The sequence below is a fragment of the Tiliqua scincoides genome, chromosome 5 (genome assembly GCF_035046505.1).
Source record: "Tiliqua scincoides isolate rTilSci1 chromosome 5, rTilSci1.hap2, whole genome shotgun sequence".
Lineage (NCBI taxonomy): Eukaryota > Metazoa > Chordata > Lepidosauria > Squamata > Scincidae > Tiliqua > Tiliqua scincoides.
In genome coordinates this window covers 133,818,500-133,832,079 of record NC_089825.1, presented here as the reverse complement: position 1 = coordinate 133,832,079, position 13,580 = coordinate 133,818,500, and the positions used below count along the sequence as shown (strand labels likewise).

Here is a 13,580-nt window from a genome sequence, read left to right as displayed (position 1 = left end):
AATTATTGTTTGTCTTTGTGCTGGGCAGGTGGTGTCCCAGAGGATGAGGCCTACATTCCCACTTACTTGGAAGCTTTCCCACCACTCCCAGAAAAGGGAGCCCCGGGCGAGAGGTCCAGTGAGCTTACAGGAGTATGGAACAAAATCCGGCCTATCAAATCCTCTGTCATCACCCAGGTAAGGTCACGGAGGCAGGGCGCCAAGGACCTTTTCAGCTGCAGATGTTGCTTCCCAGGATGCTTCATGGTAAAAGAGGGTTCCAGTGGGATACTGTTCATATGGTGTTCTTCCTTTGCTTGTGTGAAGTCAAAGGAAGCAGTGGACCTGGAATGATGGTGATTTAAACTGTGGAATAGGAGGCTTGAGTTGAAATGCAAGTGTGCATAGCTCAAAGCCAGCGTCTTAGATTGCACACAGCAGGTAACAAGCGACAGGGGATAGTTCTGGTGTGAAAGCTTCTTGGCAAGGCAGGATGCCAGGGGGCATGCCTATGCCCCCAAATGGTTGGCAACCTTCAGTCTCGAAAGACTATGATATAAGCCTACAGCACCCAGTATTCCCAGGCGGTCTCCCATCCAAGTACTAACCAGGCCTGAACCTGCTTAGCTTCCAAGATCAGATGAGATCGGGCATGTGCAGGGCTCCCAGAATCCCAGGCTTTTCCATGCAGAACAATCTGCAAATGATCAGGTGCTTAGGGCAACTTCCTATAAGAAACAGCTGAAGCTTTTGGAGCATTGCTCTTCTAGAAAAAGATGACTGGGGGGATGGGGGGAAGAGACAAATGTATTTATAATGCAATGCATAGAGTGGAGTGTTTACTCTCATAACTAGAACTTGGGTTTGTCCAGTCAAATTAACAGGCAGCAAAGCTGGGTTGGCCCAAAAGTAGTAGTAGTCGTCTGCATATAGCATAATTATGGAATTTGCTACTGAATATGGTGATGACCTTAGGCTTGAATGGCTTTATGGAGTGGTCAGATTCATGGGGAGAACTATCACTTGCTAATGGTGATGGAGGCTACCTGGACCCACCAAGTTCAGAGGCGGTAAGCCACTGGTTTCCACTTGTTCAGGAGCAGCAATAGGAGAAGGCTCCCTTGCCTTGGCGCCCTTCTTCTTGGCTTCCTGGAAGCATTTAATTACCCACTGTGCTTCAAGAAGGATCATTGGTCCAATCCAGCCAAGCTCTTAATATGTCTGGCATAGGGATCTTGTGGATGGCAGGCCTGACTTCTAGTTCCTCCTTCCCAGGTGTTTCACGTCCCTCTGGAAGAACGACGCTACAAGGACAACAGTCAGTTTGGAGAAGGTGATGAGGCCAAGGTGTGCGTGGACATCATGCAGAAGACTGGGGCTCACATTGAGCTCTCCTTGGCCAAAGACCAAGGCCTATCTATCATGGTGACCGGCAAATTGGACTCTGTCATGAAAGCTCGGAAGGAAATAGTCGCTCGGCTTCAGACCCAGGTACTTACTGGGTCATCTGTCCCTTGATGCAACATTAGCAGGACCTTAACTGGTGTTAACAGGCAGGCTCATTAGCTCTCCCCATGCCTATCACTCTCACCTTGACTGACTGTCTCCATTTTTGAGTGTCCCTGCTTCTTTCCTTGCTGCCTGAAAAGATGGAAGGAAAGCTAGAACGACAGTAAGTAGGCAACCCTATCCAGTGGGTTGGTTCAGCCCAGTAATTTCCAGGTGCTGTTATTGAATCTTCTTGCACCACCCATCCCTCTCCCCCCAAAGACTAGTGCATTAGGGGGTCTTTTATCTGCCACATCTTTCCTTCCTTTCCTCATAGCTGCAATCCTTTCCCCTTCCACAGGCTTCAGCTACTGTCACAATCCCCAAGGAACACCATCGCTTTGTGATCGGCAAGAACGGCGAGAAACTGCAGGAGCTTGAGCTGAAGACAGCCACCAAGATCAACATCCCACGACCCGAGGACCCCAGCAACCAGATCAAGATCACTGGCACCAAAGAAGGCATCGAAAAGGCTCGGCACGAGATCTTGCTCATCTCAGCTGAGCAGGTGAGTAGCCAAGAGACCCTACCAAATCCCATTTTCCCAAAGACGGAGGGGTCTGTTCAACATCCTTCAGTCAACACTACAATTCCAATTGATCTAAACCAGTGTTCTTCAACCTTGGGGTAGGGACCCCAATGGAGTCGCAAAGCCCCAGTTGTGGGGTTGTAGCAACTTATAGGCATGAAAAAAGATTGGAGATCACTGGGCTTGAGCACTACCAGGTAAAGGGTACCAGGAGATGATGTCCCATTCCTGCCCAGGTTCTTACAGTTGTGATAAAATAGCTTTCACTCCTACCAAGCTTCATAATAACATTTTCTGCTCTTTCTAATAAGAATGTTTAGGTACAGTGAACAATGCTGGAAGGGCATTATGGGGGCGGGGGTGGGCAGACAGGGTCCTGGGAGGGCGCTCAATTGGTGGTGGGTCCCCAGTCCCATACTTAGATGCATTTATTAGGGTCATGGCATGGAAAAGGTTGAAAACCACTGATCTAAACCAAGTGAGATTTCAGTGGCTTGTATAGCTCACTCTTCTACCATGTAGCTAGTGCAATACAGTTAGCCTCATTCAAGAAGTGGGTGTTGATGTCCCTGTACACAAGGCAGTGGTGTTGTGACACGTATCTACATACATGACTATGAGTGGGTTTACATGGTGGTTGGGGAGACCTTCAAACGGAAAGACCTTCAAATCGTTGCATTGACTTTGCTTGAGTTTTGCACTCATGAAAGTAAGTCCATTGTCGCCTCTATCTCTGCATTGTCAACACTGACTGGCAGCCTTTCTCCAGTCAGGGAAGGGTCTCTCTTCAGGCATTACCTTGGAGATGTTGGGACCATCATTGTTGAAAACATGTTCTACCACTGAACTGCAGACCTTCCACAGAGGAGCTGCTACCTGCTAATCCCTCTTCTTAGGAGGCTTTCAATCAAAGTCTCAGAGTCCATTGTTTTGGAAGGAGCAGGAGAACTTTCGGCACTGCCAACACTGGTTGTTGCCAGGTGAAGTGCTAAGCGCGGACCATTGAGAAGCAAAGTCTGACTCAAATACTTGAGAGTGCAATGAAGCAGGGAATGGGCAACTAACCTGCTAACCTATAGAGGTTGCTTCCATCCCTGTTAAGCCAACTGATGACTCTTCCAGGATAAGCGCGCTGTGGAGCGTTTGAGCTTGGAGAAGGCCTTCCACCCATTCATTGCTGGGGCCTTCAACAAAGTGGTCCAGGAGATTATGCAGGAAACGGGGGCCCGTATCAACATCCCGCCTCCAAGTGTCAACAAGGACGAGATCATAATCACTGGTGAAAAGGAACCCGTCGCTCAGGCCCTCCTGCGTATCCGCAAGATTTATGAGGATAAGGTGAGTAGAGGCTGGGATGCTGCTAATTGAGAGGGACATAGTCATTTTGAAAACCCTGCTGAGACTTTTGCATGATGTGCTGATGATTATGTTGTGCAAGTTTGCAGATAATAAAGCTTGCATCGGAATTAAACACTTCTAGGCCAGAAAACCTGAAGGCATAGACAAAATGCCTTCTTTTATCTTTTCGTATAAAACTGCTTTTATGCAGAGTCAGACTTTTAGTGGCTTGATGGACTGTTCTTTCCTCTGACCTGCAGTGACTCTCCAAAAACTTGGACAGAGTTGCCTTCCTCTTCTGCCTACCCATTTGCTTTTAGCTGGTGATGCTGAGGAAATGAGCCTAGTACAGTGGTTTCCAAACTTTTTACAGGCCCTAGAACTGTAATTCCCTAACTTTTTTGACTGGTGTCTTAGGCTGTTGCTCATGGCTCCCCATTAGGGGTTGAATTCTATACATTCTATAGGGCAGTGGGTTTTTAGCAAGAATTCCGTGGCTCCCCTGGCTGCTTTCCATAACTCCCTGGAAAACCACAGACCATAGTTTGGGAACTGACTTAAAAATGCCAAGGGATGTGGCTGTAATGATTGGGCAGCAATTCTCCCCCCAAGTAGCAGCTTGATGTGCACAGTCTAATTTGCCCTATCAGTTTTGTAAATCACCAAAAATTGGGTCATAATCCACTGATGGGTCCTGGACCCACTGTTTGAGAACTACTGGCTTAGGACCTACTGCATGCAAAGTATATATACTGACCTTTCAGCTTCGAGATCAACAAACTGAGCAGGCTTTTCAGTGTTGACAAGAGTGCTCTGCATGCCTCCTTGCTTCTCCTGACACTGGTACATCTTGCTTGCCTTGTAGCGCACAAGCTCTTTGCTTGATACTGAACTTGCAGTGCCTTGGTGAGTAGCTGGGCGCAGAGTAGTTCCCAAAACTGTACTGAAAGATAAAGCTGTAGCCTGTCCTGATGGGTGGGTATGTGCAGAAACTGCAACCTTGTCCTCTTAATTTAGTGGACACACAGTCCTTGCTTACTGACTGTTCGTGTGTACTTTTGAGGAAAAGGTGACCATTTCTACAAGACATGCACCTGTTTATGTCAGGAGGTCTGGTCTAGAGGGTAGAGCCTCCATTTGCCTGAAGATAACATCCACAGGTCGCCAGTTCGAGGCCACCGGCACCGTGCGATCTTGAAGCAGCTGACAAGCTGAGCCGAGTTATTCAGATGGAGGCCAGAATGTGAAACCAGATCAGAGTGAAACATCTGGACTGTTGTGGTTCTTGAAAGATAGAACCTTCTTTCAATTGTAAAAATCCCTATGGGGATTTAATCAGCCTGCCTATGTAAACCTCCTTGAATAAAGTCTGAGGAGAAATCTGACGACCAAGAAAGGCGGTATATAAATACCTTTATTATTATTATTATTATTTTTATTTTTATTATTTTTATTATTGGAGCCTCACCTATTGTGTTTTGACAAGTCCATCACACAGTTAATGAATCATCTTTCTTAAATTTGCATAGGAAGGGAAAATGTATCCTGAATCAGTCATGCTTTTTATCTTCTTGAAGTACTCCTTCTCTCACAGGAGGGAAAACGCCACTTCTAGGATGTCTCTATAGACCCACCTGTATGTGTTATAAATTTTTGCATTTAACCCATTTTTGCCTGGCCCACAGGTGTACCCATTTGGTCCCTGTTGTGTATATGCAACATTGGGCAGAAATGGCTTAAAATAACTTAATCAAAGCACCTTCTAGTTGGTCAAAAGTTCTTCAGTTGACCAAATGGAGTATGGACAGACATCAGGCTTGGTACCTGGGGTTCTGGAAGAAAACAAAGGTCCACCAAGTGAGGCCATGTTGCAAATATGTGTAGGGTTAGGGCTGACATGCAGTTAAGGATTTGACCACACGCTCAGTCCGAGATTTATACAGTATCGGAAATGAGCTTGCAGTTTCACATGCAGATTCACTCCTAGTTTTCTGTCAAGTTTCCTTCATTTCAGCAGCCTAGTTTGGGAGGCCTTGTTGATACTGTTAAAACACTTGGAAAGCAGAAATTGTTTTGCTAACTTTACTGTGGATCACGCAGTGATCTACAAGTAGATCTGCCTACCCCTAGACTAAATGTTGTAGCCCTGCATTTTATCCTTGGTGGCATGTCCCAGAATACTCAGAGGTACTGTCAATGGCAGTTCTACTCTCTCATTGGTTGGGTGGGTAAAATGGTTCAGGAAAAACTTCGCAAGGAGTGTTGGGTGGCTGTGGGCAATGACATTGTTTGCACAGTTCTGAGTTATGAAGCAACATTGTACACTGCCTGTGTCCTCAGAAGCGCAAGACCACCACGATCTCTGTGGAGGTGAAGAAGTCCCAGCACAAATACATCATTGGCCCCAAGGGCAACACTCTGCAAGAAATCCTGGACACAACCGGGGTCTCGATGGAGATGCCCCCTCTTGAAAGCAGCTCGGAAACTATTATCCTCCGAGGGGAGCCTGATAAACTGGGCCCAGCTCTGACTCAGGTCTACGCCAAGGTAAAGATCCATGCTTCTGTGTTCCTTCACCAGAGGAGTGCCTGGTGGCCTTGGGGTGCAGATATTACCAGGCCTCTGGAAGTGGACAGTTTGACTGATTGGGGCTGGAATGGGCTTGTTGGCTGCCTGGCATAAACTTCAGAGGCAGGCTAGGCTGCCTTGTTTGTCTTCTTTCCTTTTAGGAGGAGTACATTCTGTACTAGAAAAATGGGGAAAGGTTTATAGGAATCTCCTCCATTTTGTACAAGAGCCCTGAAATTGACCAACAAGAGCTACATGGAAAATAGGCTCAGGGTTTGTGGTCCAGGGACCATGTGTGAGGATTGAGTAGTCCTCTTGTAGTCCTTTTGATATACAGATCCAGTCTTGACTTTTCCTGAACTTATTTTTGTATTGGCAGTCTAAACTTGCCTTTTCTTAAAGGTTTTTTGATGTTGAACATTAGATTCTGATGTTGTTGAACCCTGGATTCTGATCTGTGAATCCAAGAAGACTACTTTCTACCTGCCCTATTGGTTGGCTTTATCTGTACACAGTGTTAAGGCTGTATAAGAGCCTTAATGCTCTTAAGGATATATGCCACAACACTGACCCTTGCATCACAGCGCAGGGTGGTAGTTCTTGTGGTCCTCTTCACCCCCTCAGGTTTGTTTCTTCCCCCAGCATATTTTATCAAACTAGTTACACTTTCTATTGCCATACATAATAGTGAAGCGCCTGTCCTTGCTCAACCATTCTCTCAAATTGTACTCAACGTCGCTAGAGAGCTGGTGCAGCATAGTGGCTGGGTGGTAGGTTTGAGCCCTGTTTGGATTTTGCCCTGCTATGAACCCACAAGGTAGCCTCATCCATTGCTGTGCAGCTGCCACTTGTCTGACAGGGATGTTGTAAGGCTTGCAGTGTGTAGGTGTGTATAAAAGTGCTTTACAGATGTAAACTGCAGCACCTACAGCCAGAACACCCAACACATTTTGCAACAGTGTAAATGGTGTTGGATGTGGCAGCAGCACCAAAATTTTGGGGAGGGGGGAATTTCTCAACTTGAAGTTAACACTCCAGCCTACTCACAGAATAGCAGCCATGTGTATTAAGCCACACGAACCTGTCTCTTGTCACCCTTTCAGGCAAAGAGTGTGATGGTAGCTGAAGTAATGGCCCCAGCCTGGTTACATCGTTTTATAATCGGAAAGAAAGGACAAAACATCGGCAGGATCACCCAGCAGCTTCCGAAGGTGAGTGTGTGTGATTCAGAAGACCTTCTTCAGTCCTTAGCTGGTTCTTAAAGTTGCTAGTCCAGAGGCTTTAACAAAACTGCCTGGCAGCAAGTCACTCGCTTGTGATACACTGATGACTTGAAAGATGCAAACATTTGCAAAGCCTTCCCTGGCTGGTGATCAGTAGGTGACTCTTTCCTTCAGACAAGCAGCTGTTTGGACTTGCCTTAAGGAATCCCTATTGCACTGTACATGATAAAAACTGAAGGGAGACTTTTCGTAGTTGAACGTGGTTGTTCTCCCCTTGCAATATGGGAGCACAGCTTGGGAGTTCTCCTGGCCTCTCAGCTCTCTGGAGAACCAGGTGGTGGCAGCCTCTAGAAGTGCGTTACTCAGCTTAGGCTGGTGCGCCAACTGAGACCATACTTGAGCTGCTCGGACCTGGCTACAGTGACCCATGCTTTAGCAGACTAGGCTACTGCAACACACTTGGCATGGGGCTACCCTCTAAAACAGTTCAGAAACTGCAATTAATACAGAATGTGGTGGCTCAAGTGGTTACGGGTGCTAGACGATATGATTCGGCTAGAGCACTGCTTCAACAGCTATACTGGCTGCCCGTTCGCTTCTGGTTCCAGTTCGAGGTACTCATTCTAACCTTTAAAGCCCTCTGTGCTTTTGAAATTTGGCTGTGACTTGCCTGCTTCCCTGGACTAATTTTTTCTCCATTGGCCCAATGATATTTGTTAGATTTTGCTGTTTTGGTTTGTTTCACTGTGTAAGGTTAAAATAATGTTTTGATGCCTTGTTTGATTTTCTTTTTACTCATTTTGGTACTTTGTACTTTAATATCCAATGCAGCTTACAAAACTTCATTATAGCTTTGAATGGGAAAGGTGGGATATAAATTTAAATCTGTCCCCTCTTCCTCTGCAGCAGGGCAGAACACTTGGATTCTTGACACGTATCTGTTTTCAGGTTCACATTGAATTCACGGATGGCGATGAGAAGATCACACTGGAGGGACCTACCGAAGAAGTGGAGCTGGCGCAGACTCAGATACAGGAGATCATTCGGGATCTGGTGAGCACCTTCTTGGAGTACGAAGTAGTGACCTTGTCCTGTGGAATCTGCTCCTTGTCACCTGTTGGCCTGCTAAATGGGAAAGTGGAAGCTTTTTTGTACTTCCTGGGTTAGAATAAACCAACTTCTTGTTGCACTGGCACTTAGGGAACTGTAGTTGATTCCACCGCTGCTTAACAAACTAGATGTTAACCTATATGACAGTTTTTTATTTTTTTTGGACCAGACCCCTCCCGGCAATCTGAAGCGAGCTAACTGTCCACAAACTCTTTTGCAGCTCAGTCGCATGGATTACACCGAAGTGCTGATTGACCAGCGGTTCCACCGTCACCTGATAGGAAAGAATGGAGCCAACAGTGAGTCTTGCATGCTTACACTGGGCTGACTTTCTTGTCCTGTTTACTGAGGGCTGTGTGTTTGGAAGAGCAGTAGTAATACTGCAAGCTGTTCTGGTAACACATGAGCATCATGTCAGAGTGGGAATTTGAACTTGTGTCTTCCAAGTCATTTGCAGCCAGCCCTGCTAGTGTCAATGTGTTGGATTCTGCCAAAAGGTGAGGGGTATTTGTCTGTTTCACTCTTTTCCCTGCTGTGTGTGTTGGCAGTCAATCGCATCAAGGAACAGCACAAAGTCTCCGTTCGGATCCCACCTGACAATGAGAAGAGTAACTTGATCAGGATTGAGGGTGACCCCCAGGGAGTCCAGTTGGCTCGCAAGGAGCTACTGGAGATGGCTGCTCGTATGGTAAGGAAACTCTGCTTCCTCGTTCTGTCCGGCTGCCATTCTTGGGAAGTGGTGGGTTGAAGGAAACGTAGAAACTTGTATCATAGAAGATGTTGTTCTCAAGCCATAGTGTGGAAGAAGTGCTGGGTAAGGAGCCATAATAGCTCAGCGGTAAAGCAGAACTTTCCATCTCAAGAGCAGTACGTTGCTACTAACCGCAGGGGCTTCATGTGCTGCCAGCTCCCTGAGTTCAAGAGCCTGATGTTCACATGAAGGGGAACCTGTCACTGACGTAGCTAAGGTGGGGCTGGGGGGTGTACATGGCCCCAGATACCACACCTTGAGGGTTCCTTCAAGCCAGAGGTCCCTTCTTGTTACTTCCCTTTGCAGGAACTCAAGGGTGGTTGTGAGCTGCTTCAAGTGGCCAACAGCTTTAGTTTTTCCTGCTTTCCAAGGGAATAAAGGCAAAAAAGGCCTTTGGTCTCTCAGAGTGGCATGCAAGCTCTCTGCCTGCATCATAACCCACAAGTAATTGGCAGTGATGTTATGTCACCACAATTACTTTCATGTCAGGCACTTCTCGCGGTGATATCGCAAGTCACGACCCTGAGTTCCAGCTATGCCACTGGAATCTCTTGGGCCGGGAGACAATGGCTGCTGTGAGCATATGCAGCTTGTTCGTCTCTGGCCACTAAGAAACCGCTTTGGCATTCACTTCAGAGAAGAGACTAGTCTTTGAAATCACAGGTCATGTTTTATAGTTTAGCATAATGATTAAAAGCAGGCGTTTTGGGCTAGGGTGTGGTTTCACCGCAGCACAGACTTGAATGTTACAGGTGCCTTAGGCAACTCATTGGTCTGGTGTAGCACATTGCCTAAGTGACGAGCTATGAATGGATCACAGAGTCCAGATTCAACCCACGAAGTGGCCTCGGGCAAGGCCCTTGACCTCTGCTCCTGATCTGTAGCTTGGGGAGATACTAGCCAGCCTTCCAAGGTGGTAGTTAGGATTACAGCAAGGTGATGTATGTGAAGCACTTAATATGTTCAAAAGCACTCTCGGAATGCTAACTACATATCCGTAGCAAATGCTACTGACTGTTGTGGGTCTCTCTTAGGAAAATGAACGCACAAAGGACTTGATAATCGAACAGCGCTTTCACCGGACCATCATTGGGCAGAAAGGCGAGAAAATCAAGGAAATCCGTGATAAGTTTCCCGAGGTGAGGGCAGAGTTGCAGAGAAGTATGTGCAGAGTCTCTATAACCTCTCGGTGCAGTGTAACAGCTGAGCTGATGGTTTTGTAATTCCAAAGAAGCCTTTCTCTTTCTACAGTACAGAACCTGCTGCCTGGGCTAAAATGAGCCTTGTTGGATTCTTAAGTGCGAGCCTTTATGGTAGATCTGCGTAATCCATGACTCTGGCCATGCAAACCCAGAAATTGGGACTGAAAATCAAAATTCATCAAGCTGAGAATTTGTATTTATATAAAAGATCATGAAGAGCTGCTTGAAAGCATGTGGGCATAACCTTCTAGTATCAGGAGATGAAAAACGGATGTCCTGTATAACTCATTGTCTCTTCCCAAGTGTAGCAGAAGAAGTAAATTGCATGGAACAAGGGACTCTATGCAGATCTGATAGCATAAATTTGCAAAGCTCAAAGTTGCTTAACTTTGGGCTGTATGGGAGCATTTGCAATCCCCTCCTCTTGTTCTCCAAGTGTTGAGGCTCCTGCGCCACATGCTGATCACTGTTCCGTCCTACAGGTTGTCATCAACTTCCCTGACCCCTCACAGAAGAGTGACATTGTGCAACTGCGTGGCCCCAAAAACGAGGTGGAGAAGTGTGCCAAGTACCTCCAGAAAGTCATTGCCGAGCTGGTGAGTTCAGCTTGGCTGTCTCAGTGGTCCCTGCTTCCTAAGGGCGCAATCCTAACCCCTTATGTCGGTGCTTTCCAGCGCTGACATAAGAGCAATGCAGCTCTGAGGTAAGGGAACAAACATTCCCTGACTTTGAGGAGGCCTCCGTCAGTGACACCCAACTGCAGGATGCACCACGGCCAATTGGCACTGCCATGCCAGTGCTGGAAAGCACTGATATAAGGGATTAGGATTGTGCCCTAAGAGTGGCCAGAGATGGTTGGCGTAAGAGGGTTGCAGAGAAGGCATCTCCTGGAGAGGAGGCACATTTTGCCTTCTAGTTGAGTATCTACTGAACTGGTGCTTCAGCTCAATCAAGCAGACTTCTTGGTCTGGGTGTCTAAGTCAACTGTGCTGATGCGGCGGGGGTGTGTGTGTGTGCCATGGTGATGGACTGCTGTTGATGAGCAAATGAAGGACCCAGGGCTTAGAAGGAGCAAAGAATCTGGGGCACATAGCACCCAGGTTCAGCACTAACTAAGCCAGCCGGGAGGATGGCTGGTGAGGGCGGAGTCCACTGCTGCACATGCTGTATAGAATAGAGTCCATGGTCATAAGTGTGGATAGGTTTGGAGAGCAGGCCATGGAAATTCTCCCATGTTAACGTTGCGCTTTTCTTGCCTTACAATAGATTGAAAACAGCTTTTCCATCCCGGTCCCCATTTTCAAGCAGTTCCACAAGAACATCATAGGGAAAGGAGGCGCCAACATCAAAAAGGTAGAGGTGTGAGTGCTCTTCTCCTCCCTACCCTGTGGCAGAATTAACATTTTTGAATACTTGTGTTCGCATTTCTGCTGTGTTCCTGTGGAGGAAAGTAGTTTCTGATGGAGGAAGGCCTGAATCGGGTAGGACCTGGGGAGCTGCATGGTTTTATAAATTTGTCCAATCCTGAAGATCTTATGTGGAAACTCGGCTTCCAGGTCTTTCTCCCTTCTCCCCCTGCTGGCTGTGTAAAGTATGGTAGATGAGCACATACAGCAGGGCCTGTACTCCTTTAGGGTCACCATAGTGTCTTGCAAAAAAGTGTGTCACTGCTTACCTTCCAGCGAGCGGTGAGGCTGTTCCTTCTGCTGTAAGCTTTTGTAGGTATGGCTTCCTGTACTTGCTTCCTGCTGCTTTGCAAGCAATCAAGAGGAAAAAATAACTTGTGCTCCGTTTACTCAATTCAGTTAAACTTTGTGTTAGAAAGGCAGGAAAGAAATTGAAATGGCGTAAAAATATGACAAGTCATGGGTCTAAGGGGTTTATGCGAACTTGGAAGTTTTGGTCTGAATGGGTTCCTAACTAACCACAGCCCCGCTCCTGTCTTCTTCTCCACCAGTCAGAGGGCTTCCCCTTTGTAGAGTTCATTGTGGTAGCTTAGCTTTGAGGGTCCAGGTTTGATATTGTCTCTTCACAAATAGATTCGAGAGGAAACCAATACCAAGATTGACCTCCCCACAGAAAACAGCAACTCGGAGGTGATCCTGATAACCGGGAAGAAGGCCAACTGTGAGGGAGCCCGGGACCGCATCTTGGCCATCCAGAGGGAGCTGGTGGGTGTGTGAAGTGGTTGCCTCTCTATATTCTGTTCAGATCCCCCCCCCCACGCTCAAAGAAGCCACCATGAATGTATTCTGAAATCTGCTTTGAGATCAGTTGCCGTATTTCTTTGACCTCGGATCTAAAAAGTTGATTTTGTAGCCCTCGCCTGTCTTGTCTCCCCTCCCCTCTCTCCAGGCTAATATAAAAGAAGTGGATGTCTCTATACCAGCTAAACTGCACAACTCGTTGATTGGGGCAAAGGGGAGGCTGGTGCGCTCCATCATGGAAGAATGTGGAGGGGTACACATCCACTTCCCTTCAGAGGGCTCTGGCAGTGACAAGGTCACCATTCGAGGACCTGGCGAAGAGGTGGAAAAGGCCAAACGTCAGCTGCTGCATCTTGCTGAGGAGAAGGTACCTGCTCAGAGGAATGTGTATGTTGAATGAGTTTTTGTTGGCGCAGGATCTTCAGCTTCTGGACTCATAAATTCCCCAAGCAGCAACCCCATGACCCTTTTTTGGAAAGATGCAAGGAATTGGGCTTTGTGTTTCTTGATCTGCCCCCAGAAGTGAGAAATTGGGGCAGACCACTTAGCCAGGGGTAGATGGATATGCTTAAATGACCTGTACTTCCTGGTAACTGCTGCTGACCTTTACCCTCTGAGCCGTGTGTCCTTTCCCCTTCAGCAAATCAACAACCACTCAGTGGAGCTGCACGCCAAGCCAGAGTACCACAAGTTCCTGATTGGGCGCGGTGGGGCCAACATCCGGAAAGTGAGGGACAGAACCGGTGCCCGCATCATCTTCCCAACCCCCGAGGACAAAGACCAGGAGCTCATCACCATTGTGGGGAAAGAGGATGCTGTTCAGCAGGCCCAGCATGAACTGGAAAGCCTCATCCGCAATCTGGTACGGCTGTTGTGAAACTGAGACACCTGGCTTGGTGGAGGAAGACCAAGTGGTGCAGGTGGTTTTGGCTGGAGGAGGGACCCCCTTCAGCAGTGACATTTGCTAAGTTTGGGCTTGTTGGGGTCTTGTTCTCTTTCCCTGACCTACCGCAACTGTTTGGGGAAATCCTGGCTCTAGTTCCAATTTAATTCTATCAACCACTGCTGAAAGCAGATGGAGTTTGTAGCGCAATAAACGTGTAGTCTGAGTCTAACTGCAAATGG

General features: G+C 47.3%; 1 protein-coding gene across 1 annotated transcript in view; it reads left to right on the top strand.

Annotated features, from left to right (window-relative positions):
• Positions 1 to 13,580, top strand: part of LOC136651039 (vigilin-like) — a 43,520-nt gene that overhangs the window by 23,449 nt on the left and 6,491 nt on the right. The window contains exons 4-18 of the mRNA XM_066627098.1: positions 29 to 177; positions 1,255 to 1,470; positions 1,829 to 2,035; positions 3,179 to 3,394; positions 5,735 to 5,941; positions 7,066 to 7,173; positions 8,134 to 8,238; positions 8,516 to 8,594; positions 8,844 to 8,983; positions 10,081 to 10,185; positions 10,731 to 10,844; positions 11,515 to 11,601; positions 12,288 to 12,419; positions 12,604 to 12,822; positions 13,096 to 13,317. Of these exons, the coding sequence (XP_066483195.1) occupies positions 29 to 177; positions 1,255 to 1,470; positions 1,829 to 2,035; positions 3,179 to 3,394; positions 5,735 to 5,941; positions 7,066 to 7,173; positions 8,134 to 8,238; positions 8,516 to 8,594; positions 8,844 to 8,983; positions 10,081 to 10,185; positions 10,731 to 10,844; positions 11,515 to 11,601; positions 12,288 to 12,419; positions 12,604 to 12,822; positions 13,096 to 13,317 (2,306 nt within the window). The remainder of the gene's footprint in view (positions 1 to 28; positions 178 to 1,254; positions 1,471 to 1,828; positions 2,036 to 3,178; positions 3,395 to 5,734; positions 5,942 to 7,065; positions 7,174 to 8,133; positions 8,239 to 8,515; positions 8,595 to 8,843; positions 8,984 to 10,080; positions 10,186 to 10,730; positions 10,845 to 11,514; positions 11,602 to 12,287; positions 12,420 to 12,603; positions 12,823 to 13,095; positions 13,318 to 13,580) is intronic.